This window comes from Triticum urartu, unplaced genomic scaffold (genome assembly GCF_003073215.2).
Source record: "Triticum urartu cultivar G1812 unplaced genomic scaffold, Tu2.1 TuUngrouped_contig_6482, whole genome shotgun sequence".
NCBI lineage: Eukaryota > Viridiplantae > Streptophyta > Magnoliopsida > Poales > Poaceae > Triticum > Triticum urartu.
Genome location: NW_024117247.1, coordinates 1 through 13,314, shown reverse-complemented (window position 1 = coordinate 13,314; position 13,314 = coordinate 1). Strand labels below are relative to the sequence as shown.

The 13,314-nt window shown below is 45.1% G+C and overlaps 3 protein-coding genes across 5 annotated transcripts; 1 reads left to right on the top strand and 2 right to left on the bottom strand.

The window, feature by feature from the left end:
- Positions 1–2,066: 2,066 nt before the first annotated feature.
- Positions 2,067–3,874, bottom strand: LOC125530674 (putative F-box protein At5g42430). The gene is made up of 2 exons (XM_048695070.1): positions 3,648–3,874; positions 2,067–3,529 (listed from the first exon to the last, which is right to left on the bottom strand). The coding sequence occupies exons 1-2, from the start codon at positions 3,759–3,761 to the stop codon at positions 2,408–2,410; spliced, it is 1,236 nt and encodes a 411-aa protein (XP_048551027.1). The 5' UTR covers positions 3,762–3,874; the 3' UTR covers positions 2,067–2,407.
- Positions 3,875–6,842: 2,968 nt separating this feature from the next.
- LOC125530673 (short-chain dehydrogenase/reductase 2b-like) lies at positions 6,843–9,576 on the top strand. Of its 3 annotated transcripts, none has more exons than XM_048695067.1 (6): positions 6,843–7,080; positions 7,810–7,925; positions 8,029–8,272; positions 8,385–8,450; positions 8,612–8,806; positions 8,909–9,576. In XM_048695067.1, exons 2-6 carry the CDS (start codon positions 7,891–7,893, stop codon positions 9,305–9,307), a joined length of 939 nt encoding a protein of 312 aa, XP_048551024.1. In that variant the 5' UTR covers positions 6,843–7,080; positions 7,810–7,890; the 3' UTR covers positions 9,308–9,576. The 3 variants fall into 3 exon arrangements, with proteins under 3 accessions (XP_048551024.1, XP_048551025.1, XP_048551026.1); XM_048695068.1 differs by having other exon boundaries at positions 6,851–7,080; positions 7,874–7,925; XM_048695069.1 differs by having other exon boundaries at positions 6,851–7,080; positions 7,845–7,925.
- A 434-nt stretch (positions 9,577–10,010) lies between these two features.
- On the bottom strand, positions 10,011–13,309 carry LOC125530675 (protease Do-like 1, chloroplastic; the record flags this gene model as incomplete). The annotated part of the gene is made up of 8 exons (XM_048695071.1): positions 10,011–10,238; positions 10,320–10,454; positions 10,847–10,999; positions 11,101–11,299; positions 11,408–11,445; positions 12,175–12,346; positions 13,015–13,137; positions 13,257–13,309. Coding segments are annotated over 8 exons (951 nt in total), but the record flags the coding sequence as incomplete, so codon positions are not given.
- Positions 13,310–13,314: the final 5 nt, after the last annotated feature.

The following is a 13,314-nucleotide window of genomic DNA, read 5'->3' as shown; positions in this document are numbered from 1 at the left end:
GACGCGAGGGTGGCGGCGCTGGCTGCCGCTGCTCGCCGGGGCTAGGGTTCGTGAGGGGGAATGGGGCGGCGGCTGTTATGGGAGCGTGCGTGAGTGCGAGTGCAGTGGTTGATTTGTTACTCTGCTGACAATAGACGGCCCAATGGACCCTGATAATTTGTTGGCCCACTCCGCTGAATAATAATCGAATAATTTCCTTGGTGCCTCTAAAAAAAAGAAGAACCCAAGCCACGCTGCTTGCTGCTCTGCTTCTTATTCTATCCTAGTGTTGCAATTTGTACTGAAATTAGTGTTGTGTTTTATGATATAGCCATTAGAAATATTTTGGTAGAGCAGTCTCTCAAGTGATTTGACAGAAAATGATGATTGTAAAGAGCATGGACTGAAAACATCGTGTGTCATGTCATGAGGTTCAGACTTGGGACTTCCAAGGGATATGCCTCTGATAAGCACTAAGCTGATTATATATTGTACTTATATCATGATTTGCATTGAAAGGGTAGAAAAAAAACATAAGATTGTATGGTTTCTTTCAGAAAACTGAAGCCATCATGTTGTACTGCTCAGAACTACACGACTAGAAGGCACAATGGAAGGAATTGAAGAAGCATCCGCGGCTCATCAGACAAAAGGTAAGCAGTTTTCTCTCCGAGTAAACATTTTTCTCTGGCTGCTTTCATCAAGGACAGGTTCGGCCAGCTTGACACACTGGTACCGGGTGGCTCAAATTTTCAAATGAAAATTTGAATATGCAATTAACTTATCGTACATAAGCCAATTCGAATGAAAATCATGATTTGAAGTGATGTGTGAGATCAACCTGAAGTGAAGTGATGTGTAAACAAGGAGCGCTATCCAACAACTGCTGGATGTATCACACACTGCACACTGGACTAAAATTTCAACGCCACACCAAGTGAAGATTGCTTGTGGAAAGCTAGTAAGCTAAAGGTAGTAACTGAACCCCATCTTAATGCCAGAACAGGCGCCTGTCATGCTGTAATTTCACAGATTCAGCGAGAACTAAACCTTCAACCAACAAAGCCATGATAGGAAAACCAACCTTATCTTCAGATTCACGCAACAAATATTTCTACTTACTAAAGAGTTTACAGGATCCGGTTTTGTGCGGTCCTCGTTTCCAACAGTCAATGCGACATGTTCCGGTGTACACTTGCAGCACTTGGCATGGGAAATAGCATCCAGAACAGGTGCCTGGAATGCTGTAATGCCATCCTATAGCAGCTACACAAAAGTTAGAGGCCTGTCAAATATTTCTACTTACAAAGACTCTGCAGAATATGGTCCGTGGTCCTCATTTCGGACAGTCAGTGCACCATGTTCAGTGTACAACACTTGAAAGGAGAAATAATAAATATCTGCTATATGTAACATATCCATTGTGGTGATTATTATAAAAAACATTGTCGTGCTCAGCTTCCCATAAAGAGCAGGCCTCTAAACCAATGTTAAGCAACCAAAAACTTCAACACTCTAGTCAGGTTTCAGGAGGAGAATGATGAACTATATTAGACAGCAAGAATTCAAAGCACACTGGGAAGCATATGTAAAAAAAAATGGATGGTGAACTTGTACCCATGTTACCCCAGTCTTGCAACAAAGATGGTAGTCTCAGACTATAAGTGACTGCTTCCCCACAAAAGGTCATATTCCCCTGAGCAAAAACATATGAAAGAACTGTCTTCCAGGCCAGTTTAGCTGCACAAATTTCTGGACACCACCAATGGAACATGGAAGTCCACGTGGGTTACATAAAAGAAACTAATATGTCTTTACCCTACAAGTATATGGTGCAATATAGAAGAGACAATCCACAGATAATCTTCTCAAATCTTACAAAATGCATAGAAACAGAGCTAGCACCGATGGATACATAAAAGTATATGGTGCAATATAGAAGAGACAATCCACAGATAATCTTCTCAAATCTTACAAAATGAATAGAAACAGAGCTAGCGCCGATGGATAACAAGCTATAGATTGCAGATATTCACTTGCATAGACAAGTGAAAATAAGGAGGTGAAAATGCAAACAATGTCAAACATAGATAATGTACTCTCACTGAGTGTCTTATATTATCATCCCACATCAACAGTTAACGAGTGGCCACAATAATTTAGTACTACATGAAAGCAAATAGATTAAAGGACTAGGTTCATTCATACAACTACTGATTACTCTTACAAAGTCTTGGCTAACAAAGATTGTTCAAAGCAACAAAGGCATGAACCTGAACACCAACAGATAGGATAGGAACACCACACTGTAGATATAGGAGTTTGTTCATCTCTACGCAATGGCACGAAATTAATTAGGAGAGTCGGTCCATGCAACCACTAATTTTCGCAAAAGGTGTTGTCTCATATGGTGATGCTGCAGTGAATCTCAATGACCAGCTGAGGGCAATTCCGCAAAACAGGGAGTATAAGGCAGACCCTTCATTCCTTCAGTGCAGATAACAGTCACTTTCCGATTATTTATGTCATACGACAATGTCATGTTCTTCTTGTCAGTAAGAAAGATCATGTTGCAATTCGGATGAACTGCAAACATCGCATAAGAATCCCCATCTTCGCGGTGATTCCTTCCGAACAGCTCCAAGACATTAATAGTGTGTTGTAGGGTCCACTTTCCAGTACCATAATCCTCAAGGACCCAAATATAGAGTTGGCAGTGATGAGAATTATCTATCTTCCATGCATACAAGCGTCCTTGAGACTGCCCAACATCACAGATTCCTGACGAGTCGCCTGGCATTGTAATGACCCTCCAAACTTTCCCCTCAGCGTCGACTGTGGCTATTTTATGACCAATGCTACGCAAATGGATAGTGTCATTCAGGAAGACCTGTGTGTACCTACTATGAATAATGAGAGGATCCGTTGACCAGCCACTTTGCAGATGAGCCCACCGTCCAGTTTCTGAGGAGTAGATTGCCACTTCTGCAGAACCGTCGACACTAAACGTATTGGGCCGGGGCGCAAACACCACAAAGCGGGATGGAACAGCAGCATCGAAACCTAGGAAAGGGACTGGATCGCCGTCTGGGTATCCAACAGGAGGCAGCACAGTCCACTCCTCTGTGGCAGGATTGCAGACAACATAACAGCTTTCGTCTCGCGAAGAATCCCAGTTCCAGAAGCTTTGGTCTCGCGAAGAATTGGAGCAGCTGCAGAGGAGAAGGCCGGCGCAGACCTGTCGGACAGAAATGTGGCGGTACGTTTTGCGCAAGAAAGGGAGAGATGGGTCGACCAGAGGCGGACCTCTCCCACTCAAGTTGCGGAAACTGAGAGCATCGCCTTCATCATGGTAGAAGAAGCCGGAGAGGGTCTGTGGCGACCTCTTGAGGATGTCCCGGGCGGAGCAGAGGGCGAGCCACGGCTTGGACACGCACTTGAAGCGGCAGAGCGAGCTGTAGGGCAGCCGGGAAAGGATCTCAACGATGGCGCCCTCCGGGAGGCTCGGCGCGGTCTGCTGCTCCTCCACCCGCTGCTTCTTCTTTGCATCCTGCAAATGACAGAAACGACGGCTGGTTCAGGCTCCCGGTCCCCTTTCTTTCTTGGATCGACGACGGGGCCAATCGAAGATCTTGTTCTAAAAGAAAAGAAAGAAGCTTGGAGCAAACCTCGGAAGCCACCGGGACGATGGCAGGGAGCGGCGGCGTAGAATCAGACGGAGCGTCGTCGTCGCGGCGGACGGTAGAGCCATGCTCGCCTCCACCTCCTCCTCCTGGCGGCATCGGCTCCTCTCCGGCTGGCGGCGCCGGGTGCTGCTGCTCTCCGGCGCTAGGGTTTGTGAGGGGGAATGGGGAGCGTGCGTGACTGCGAGTGGAGTGGAGGCTGGGATCCCGTGCGCCCAGTGTGTGTCACTCTGCTCACAATTGACGGCCCACTCTACTCTGGTTCTAAAGGCGGCCCAATGGACCCTGATAATTTGTTGGCCCACTCCACTTTTTGAATAATAAAATCGAATAATCTCCTTGGTTGGTTTGTTAATTTATTTATTGCGCGCCGGTGACAGAATTAGCTTGTCTTCGCATCAGCAACATGGTAACAATGATCCATGCCGGAATAATCAACAACACTTGTCTCCCTGCCAAAATTGTTCTCCCCCGTTTTCCCCTTCTACATTGCAAATCAAATCCAATTTAAACTCCTTCCGCAAAAAAAAAATCCAATTTAAACTCAGTCCTGCAACCTGCGACCTTCCTTTAGCTGCGACTTAAAAGATCGATCAAAATAATTTTTTGAGGGGGGAGAAAATTTTGAAGCATAGAAATATTCTATCTCTAAATAGCTAGCTAGCCCCCAGTAGCCTATTTATCTCGACATGAAAGCATGTCACCTCATCATAAAATAAATGCTCACTTCAACATGCAACCATGCATAGGAAAAGCCCCACCTCAATATGCAAGCATGAATAACATTTTTCATTCTATTATGCTATTTATATCTACTGAATTTTTTACAACTATACAATTGTCGAACACAATAAACCAAACATATTTTCCGTTTTATTTCTCATATTATTATTTCAAATATTCATGTCACATACAATCAAATATCTTTGAAATGTATTGTAAAATATTCCCGCAACAATGTGCGGGGCATCATCTAGTACTATGTATCTCTGAAAAGTATTTCCGGACGGAGGGAGTACAACTGTACAAGTTAAGGAACAATCCTTCTATACGGTTATGTGCATATTTCAGCGAGAAAGAGATTTCCGATAGCCTGTTTCAGAGGGGCCTTGGAAAGCAGCAGCAAAGGATAGTTTTCCCACCATATTTAAGAATTGGTCTGTCATAAAAGAAGAAATTATCAAGGCGGTTCAGAGATTTTTTAGAACGGGACACCTCCCTGGCGGTGTTAATGGAACAATAATTGTCCTTGTTGTAAAAATACTTGACCCGATGCGGCTCACTAACTTTAGGATTATAAGTATGTGCAATGTTATTTACAAGGTAGTTGCAAAATGTTTGGTGAACATACTTTGAGCACTGCTTGATGAGATCATGGCAGTGGCACCATATCAAAGTGTCTTTGTCCCATGGCACTTAATCACTGATAATGCTTTGCTCACAATTGAATGACTTTGATCACTTTTATTCAACATGAGAAGAATTCGGAGAATAGCTTTTGCGCCTATAAGCTAGACTTTTCAAATGCTTATGACAAGGTGGACTGGGGTTTCTTGAAGTAGACAATGACAAATTTAGGCTTCGCTCGCTAGTGGGTACGATGGATAATGACATGGGTTATCTCGGTAAGAAATTATGTTAAATTCAATGGCAATCTTGAATTCATTTGCACCGTCGTGTGGGCTTCGACAAGGTGAACCCGTGTCCCTGATTTATTTTTGTTTTTGTTGCCGAGGAGCTCTATGCGCTGCTTCAACAAGGAGTGGAGACACATGATGTTCAACATGTAAAAATATGTAGTGAAGACTCTGCTCTCACTCCATCCTCGGGGCACCGGGGCTCTGGTGGATCGGGCAGACCTCCCAAGAAGACGGCGGGCAGGAAACCTGCAACTAAGGCGGGTGCGGTGATGGCGGCAGAGCCGAACCGGAGTGATCTGGGCGCGACGCTGGCGTCAGTGGGTGCGGGTGCTAAGGCCAAGCGCTCCAAGGCGACTCTCGTGGCACTGCGAGCCCCCAGCGTGCGTGCCAAGGCCAAGCTGGGCGAGCTGTCTTCTCTGGAGAGCGCCAAGCTTCGTACCGCAGACAAGAACCTGGAGGTCTCAGACCTGAACACAATTGGAGAAACCGCGTGATGAGGAGCGCATGACCGAGACGATGGAGCGGATCCGGAACACTCAGGTGGAAGTTCGACAAGTGGTGGCTCAAGACTGATCTCATTTTGAATCTCGTTTCATTGCCTAATGCTTGCCGATGACTTGCTTCCAGCCTGCGTGCTGATGATGGTGGACCTTTGTTTATTTTGGCTGGTACTGGAATGCTTATGCCGATTGCCGTCCTGGATGTCTTCAGACTCTGTGTACGCCGATTGCCGTCCTGGATGTCTTCAGACTCTGTGTACGCTGCCTTGCTGAGTTTGACATCTTCGTTTAAAAAAATTGTAGTGAGGCGTCAGGAGTATCACAACTACTATTTGTTGATGACAATATCCTTTTTTCAGAGCTAATTTAGCCTAGGCATAGTATGTTAAGGGTGTCATTCATTGATATAGAAGAGCAATAGACCAGCTAATAAACCCACAAAAATGTTATATACAGTTTCGGTACAACTGCCTTATGGAGACATAGATTGTGGTTAACAGGGAGTTGCAAGTTCAAAATTCTGAATTTGAAACGGAATTAGCTTGGTTTACCAACCCTGGATGATCGTATGAACAAAGAGAAGTTCCAGATGTTGCAGGCAACCCTAACTAATTGCTCGGCGGCTCGTCCGCGAGGCTGTGAAGGAGGCTTATAAATGAATTGTTGAATTATATTTTGGGTTGTGTTGAATTGTTAAACCGTACTTTAATTTTGGTTGTGCTGAATCATTGAATTGGTGATGATTTGGACATTTGATTTTGTATGCTATATAATCTAGCGTGCATGAGTTTGCATGAAAATGAGAGTTTGAATATGAAAGGTGTGGTTGTTCGGGCGAACAATGAGAAGCAGGTCGACGGTGTCGACACGTCCGCGGACATTTAGGGAGCCGGATTTGCCCACTCCGATTATAGACGCTCTACAAACATTTTTTATTCCGAGTTCAGCTGTCGCAAGATTGATCCCATCGCACGACCATTTCTTGTCACACGATCCACGCCAGCACTTAAGTAAGCCTCGGTGGCACTGCGACGACCTAGCTAGCTCGTCCATGTTCTTGCAGCCTCCGACATTGACCGAGTATGAGTTGAGCAGCTCCTGTCTCAGCATGGCCCAGCGATAAAAATAGTGGAGAAAGTAAGCAAGATCGGCCATCTTTTCCAAGCGCAGAGGCAAAGTTGTGCACGAGGAGGGCGTGCGGCATCGACCAACTGCAGCGCAGCGGCGCCGGCGCATCTTCTCTCCCCACGCCGTCCCGGAGTCCTCCGTCCGTGGCAGGTTGATCCCTTCTTCCTCCCTCCAGTCCTAGGCCCTAGCTCGACGGCGGGTTGGTTAGTAGGGGAGTGGGAGGAGGTGGTGGGTGAGGAGCGAGGAGGAGAGCTCGACGGCGTGTCCTCTCTGAGATGGCACACCCTCGCCGACGCCGGTGAGGTAGGGCCGGCCGATGGGGGGAGGCGCCGGTCGAGCGAGAGAGCTGGGACGCTGCTTGCTGCTCTGCTCTGCTTCTTGTTCTGGTTGCTGCCGCTGCTTGTTGCTCTGCTTCTTATTCTGGTTGCTGCTGCTTGCTGCTCTGCTTCTTATCCTATCCTAGTTTTGCAATCTGTACTGAGATTATTGTTGTGTATGTTGTGTTGTACCGTATAGCCATTAGAAATATTTTGGTAGAGCAGTCCCTCAAGTGATTTGACAGAAGAAAAAACTTGATAGAAAATGAAAATTGTGAAGATCATGGACTGAGAACATCTAGTGTCACGAGGTTCGGACTTCCAAGGGATATGCATCTGATAAACTCTAAACTGTAGTTGCTATTGCAGATTATATATGGAACCACTTTGACAAGAAGTTTTATACAGTTCAGACAGTGCCTAAAACAGTTCAGGGTCAGCTGTCTAAAATGTCTTATAAAAAAAACAACGGAGGGAGTAGTAGATAATTTCTGGCATATAATCATTTGAATCAAAAGTGTATAACAGAGCATAAGACTGAAAGTCTTTTTCTTTCAAACAGATCAAAAGCCATAATGCAAGTTCCTTCTACTGTAGTACTCATAAGTCATAAGCAAAACCTACAGGACTAGAAGAAGCCACAATGGAAGGAAGCATCAACGGCCCATCAAAGAAAAGGTAAGCAGTTTTCTGTCTGAGTAATAGCAGAGTGATGCCTCATTCAGAGACAGGCACCTGCCTATTGATTAGTTGCGCTCTCATCGTTACATTTTTCTCTTAGGGTCGCCGTGGTGACCGGAGGGAACCGGGGGATGGGGCTGGAGATATGCCGGCAGCTTGCGGCGCACGGGCTCACCGTCGTCTTGACGGCGAGGGACGAGAAGAGGGGCGCAGAGGCAGCCGAAAAGCTCCGGGAGGAGGGGCTACCGGATGTCGTGTTTCATCAGTTGGAGATCAGCGAGCCCACCAGTGCCGCTCGTCTGGCTGCTTTCATAAAGGACAAGTTCGGCAAGCTTGACATATTGGTACAGCTGCTTAAATTTTCAAATGAAGTTTTGAACTTGCAATGGATTTGTGATACATAAGGCAATTTCAACAAAATTGATGATCATCGCACTCACGCACGCCGCACCGCAGGTCAACAATGCCGGAGTGCTCGGGGTGACCACTGACGTCGGCGACCCGGCAACCCTCCAGGAGACGGTAAATTTGTCTCCGATATATATAATATGCCGCATTCCCTTAAAATTCACTTGTGGAGTACATTAAGATTGCATTTAGATACTGCTTTACTTTGGACCGCTTGGAGCTAAGTTAGTTACTGAAGCTGTTTGGTTGCATCCATGTCCATCACTTGATAACAGCTTGCAGGCATGGATGGGATGGAGAGAGCCGAATGGCTGAGGCAGCGGACGACGCAGACCACCCAGGATGCAGAGGACTGCCTGAGGATCAACTACCACGGCAGCAAGACCGTCACGGAAGCCCTCCTCCCGCTCCTCCGGTCATCCTCCGACGGCAGAATCGTCAACGTAACCTCTGCCTGGGGCTTGCTCAGGGTACACACCTCTCATCTCCATGTAGCGTACGTAGTATTTCGCAACAAGTTGAAACAAATTTCCTCACATCATACCTTGGCTGTGCATTTTGCAAAAATGCAGTATTTCAGCGGCGACGAGCTCCGGCGGGAGCTGGACGACGTCGACAACCTCACGGTGCAGCGGCTCGACGAGATGTCAGCCCTGTTCCTCGAGGACCTGGGCAAGGGCAATGGCGCGCTGGAGCGCCGCGGGTGGCCGGCTGATCCGGTGTACGCGGCCTACATGGCGTCCAAGGCGCTGGTGTGCGCCTACACCAGGGTCCTCGCCAGAGAGGAGGGCACCGCGCTGCGGGTCAACTGCGTGCACCCCGGCTACGTCCTCACCGGGATGAACGACTACACCGGCGTCCTCACGGCCGCGGAGGGCGCCGCCGCCGCGGTCGCTGTGGCGCTGGCGGAGAAGGGGGGCGTCACCGGCGCCTACTTCGACCGCACTGAACTGGGAGCGTCCTTCGTGTGATTTCTCCGTGGAGCAGTTGTTAGCTGGATGTCCTTTTCAATAAAGTGCGATCTACTTAATATTACTTGATCTTTGCAATAACACAATGTCATGAGTTGGTCCAGATATCTAGAATTATGTTTTGTTCATTTTCTCTCTCTCAGAACTACTCCCTCTGTTCACTATTATAACATATTTAACTTTTAGTCTGTTTGTTCACTCATTTCATTCTGTATGTAATCTATATTAAAATATCCAAAACATTTATGATAGTGAATGGAGGGAGTACAATATTTCCAGTGTGAAGGTAAATCCCTTGAAACTACTAGCAAGCACGTCAGCAAATATAGGTGTTGCATTCTCACCATTTTATTTCCTTCCATGCGAAGAATATAGGGCCCAACTCTCTAAAATCCCGATTCTTCTAACTTTAGAATCAGATTCTTAGAACAGGAGAAAGATGCTTCTAGAATACTATGGATGATAGAATGCAGGTGCAGGTTCAATTAAAAGATCACGAGTCAGAATCCTCTAAGATGAAAAGTTTATCCAATGGATGATACTCTTCAGACTTGTCAACTCTCAACCATTGGATGGAGCATATCTAATGGCTGACATTTGAAGTTATTGTCACACTATATTGGTATATATAGGTTTATAGACTAGTAGCATATCTGCATATGTAAGCAGATAGGTCATGTACTGGAACGGCACACATAAGGCATGAACGATGAACCAAATTGATATTTTTCTTTCCTTTCTTTTTACAGCAGACAATTTACAAACATCAATTATGTACAAGGAGCTCCGTGGTAGGCGAACATGCTAATACCTTGTACCTACGTGAGAATACACCCGAGAAGGACACCACTCACTATGTTTCGTCGAGCTTCGGTTCAAGGACCACAGCGATCTTCTCCTTCTTATCTCCGCGCAATACTTCCACGGTCACCTTTAAAAGAACAGAAGCGAGTACCTTAGCAGCCATCAAGGGCAAAAAAAATGTTGCTGTTGAACACGGGTGAAAGCTTACCGTCTCTCCGACTTTGCACTGATCCAAGATACGGTACAGGTCGCTTCCATTCGCAACCTTAGTACCATTAACAGAAGTAATTATGTCCCCAAGGATAAGTCGTCCGTAGGCATCCCGTTTCGTTGATTGCAGACCCTGCATATGACATAGCAAGCAGAAATATTTAGCTGCACAAGTCCTGTACCGCAGAAACGTGTCTAACAAATGCATTTTACAATTATATGGAAGGAGCAGGAAAGACGAGTTTATTCTACACATAAGTTTGGTTCTTATCAAATGAATTACTGCTCTGTTTCTTAAGCTATTCTAAGTTCCGACAATCAGAGAAGGCACATGAGAACATTGTTCAACAGATGCTATAATGTACTGGAGTGACAGTACAAGGTTTTCTCATGCTAGGTGTGAAAAGATTGTTAACTGAAACTGAAACAAAATAAGAATTTGACTGCTGTAAAAATATTTCATGGTTTCCAATCAAGTTCCAATGAATTTGCATCAAACATGTGTATAATATAGATGGACAGTACCGCTTTGCCAGCTGGTCCATTTGGGGGAGCATCCAAGACAAGCACTCCACTCAATCCAAGCTGCTCCACAGATTGGTCAGGGGCAAATTTTATCCCCAAAATAGGTCTCGTCACTTTCCCAAATTGTATAAGCTGATCCACAATACCACCAACCTGAATATGGTCGAAATACATGCTTTGTTATAAGCAAGAAATTTATAAGAAAAGAAGACCTAGAACAAATCCAAAATTATGAATTAAGCTGAGTGACATACTGTATCAACTGGAATGGAGAAGCCAACCCCAGATGATGCTCCTGAAGGTGAGTATATAGCAGTATTTACACCTATCAGGTTTCCAGAACTATCAAGAAGTGGGCCTCCACTGTTACCAGGGTTGATAGCAGCATCAGTCTGTATTACATCCTGTATAGGACGTCCAGTTGCAGCTGAACTAATTTCTCTTCGCAATCCACTGGGAGAAGTCAGCAGAGAGCAAAAGAAAAGTGTCTCAATTTACCAAAAAATCAAGCAAAAGAATCAGCCAACGAGGAGTCAATTTAACCAATCAATAATACTACACCTGATAACGCCTGTTGTAAGAGTGTGGTCAAGGCCAAACTGCAAATATATAAATTAAAAATGTTAAGACACCAATCATTAGTTGCTTAAAGTAATATGCACATAATCGAAAGAGGCCAAATAACTGAAGTATTTAAATCAACTCTTCCCATCCATGAACTATACTGAAAATTTACAAAAAATATCTATGCCATACTTAGTTGCTTAGCATAGAATCTGTTTCGCATACCGGTGATTAGACACTTGGTCATGGTTAATTGTGTTATTATTTGTTTGTGATGCTGTGTAGTGTATTTTCATACCGGTGATTAGACAATTGTGTCAACATAATCAGGGAGGAAATATCAGGTGCTCCCATCCTTGGGGTGCTCCCATCCTTGGGGTGCTCCCTATACTCCAACTTCAATTTTTTTTGAATGTTTCAAAAAATTCTGAATGTTTACAAGAAATGTAACTACAAGTCCTGAAAATTTCAGATCTAAACTCTAAATGAAAATTGAGAAACCAAAATGTGAATTCTAGCATGAATAGTGTCATAAAAGACAAAAGCAACATTTGACACTATTCACATCTGAAATTTTCTTTTTTGTTTCTCAATGTACATTTCGAGTTTTGACCTGAAATTTGTAGGTGTTGTAGTCACATTCCTTGTGAGCATTCACATTTTTTTCTGAAAATTTTGAAAACACTGAACGACTGGTGCCAAACTTGTACATCAGCCGACATATATATATAAATCATAGAACAATTGGTGTAAGAAGCACTCACTGGGTTTCCTATGGCATAAACTTTCTGACCAACCAGTAGGTCTGCTGACACACCAACTGGTAAAGGTCTTAGTTTATCCTTTGGTGCTTCGATACTCAAAACAGCAACATCCTTGTCCTGGTCAAATCCCACAACTTGGGCTTCATACACCGACTGATCAGCAAGCGTGACCCTACATAAAACTAAAACGGTAATTTCACTTCGCCATGATACAATTCAAGACAACCATATCATAAATACTCAACAAGATGGTACGCTGGTAGCATACTATCTGCAGATCTGAGTAAACTGACATCATGTGACATTAGCAAGGAAGCAAACAAAGCATGACTAACAGGTACACGGGGTTTAGACGAGACAAAAGTGCATAGGTCATTCTTAGCATTTTGCATTAAAGTCTCAGATGTAGCATCAAGTACTGGATGAAATTATGAAAAATGGGATGCAAAATATAGTCACTCTAAAGCTTCAAACATGTGTCAGGCTAAACATCTACTGTAACTAACCTACAGCCTACAACCTATGGACATATTTGCTATGCACAATAAATCCAAATGATAACGAGTCATTAGCAGCGAGCGTTAACGGTTCACTGTGCTCTGCTATTAAAACTAAGCAGCGACGTCCACATTGCCCATGCTTATCAACATCAATTGCAGTTCTGCAACTCTCGATTCCCCTGTTTATTCGTTCGTTCGAGTTCTTAGCTGCTTACAGGTCCACAGCAACTACACCCTTCTATGAACCTTCGATAAACGTAAAATTAGCAGAATTGGCATGCTGATTTGAATTTTTCTGAAGAATATCGGTAGCGGGTGGCTCTGTTAAGTGTTAACCAACCTGAGGTCAGACGCGCCACGGATGACATGGAAGTTGGTGACAATGTGGCCGAGCTTGTCCCAGACGAAGCCGGAGCCGGAGCCCTGCGGCACCTCGAGCACGTCCAGCGTGAAGGCGTCCTGCCTACACACCAAACCAAAACGGAGGCCCCAAGAGCTTCTGGTCAGGCGCCAAGTCCAGACGAACGGAGACACAAGGGAACGGGAATGGGCGGGTGAGAGAGAGGATCGTCCCAGGCGTACCTGACGGCGAGGTTGGTGATGTAGACGACGGAGGGGGTGTTGTCCTTGAAGAGGCGCA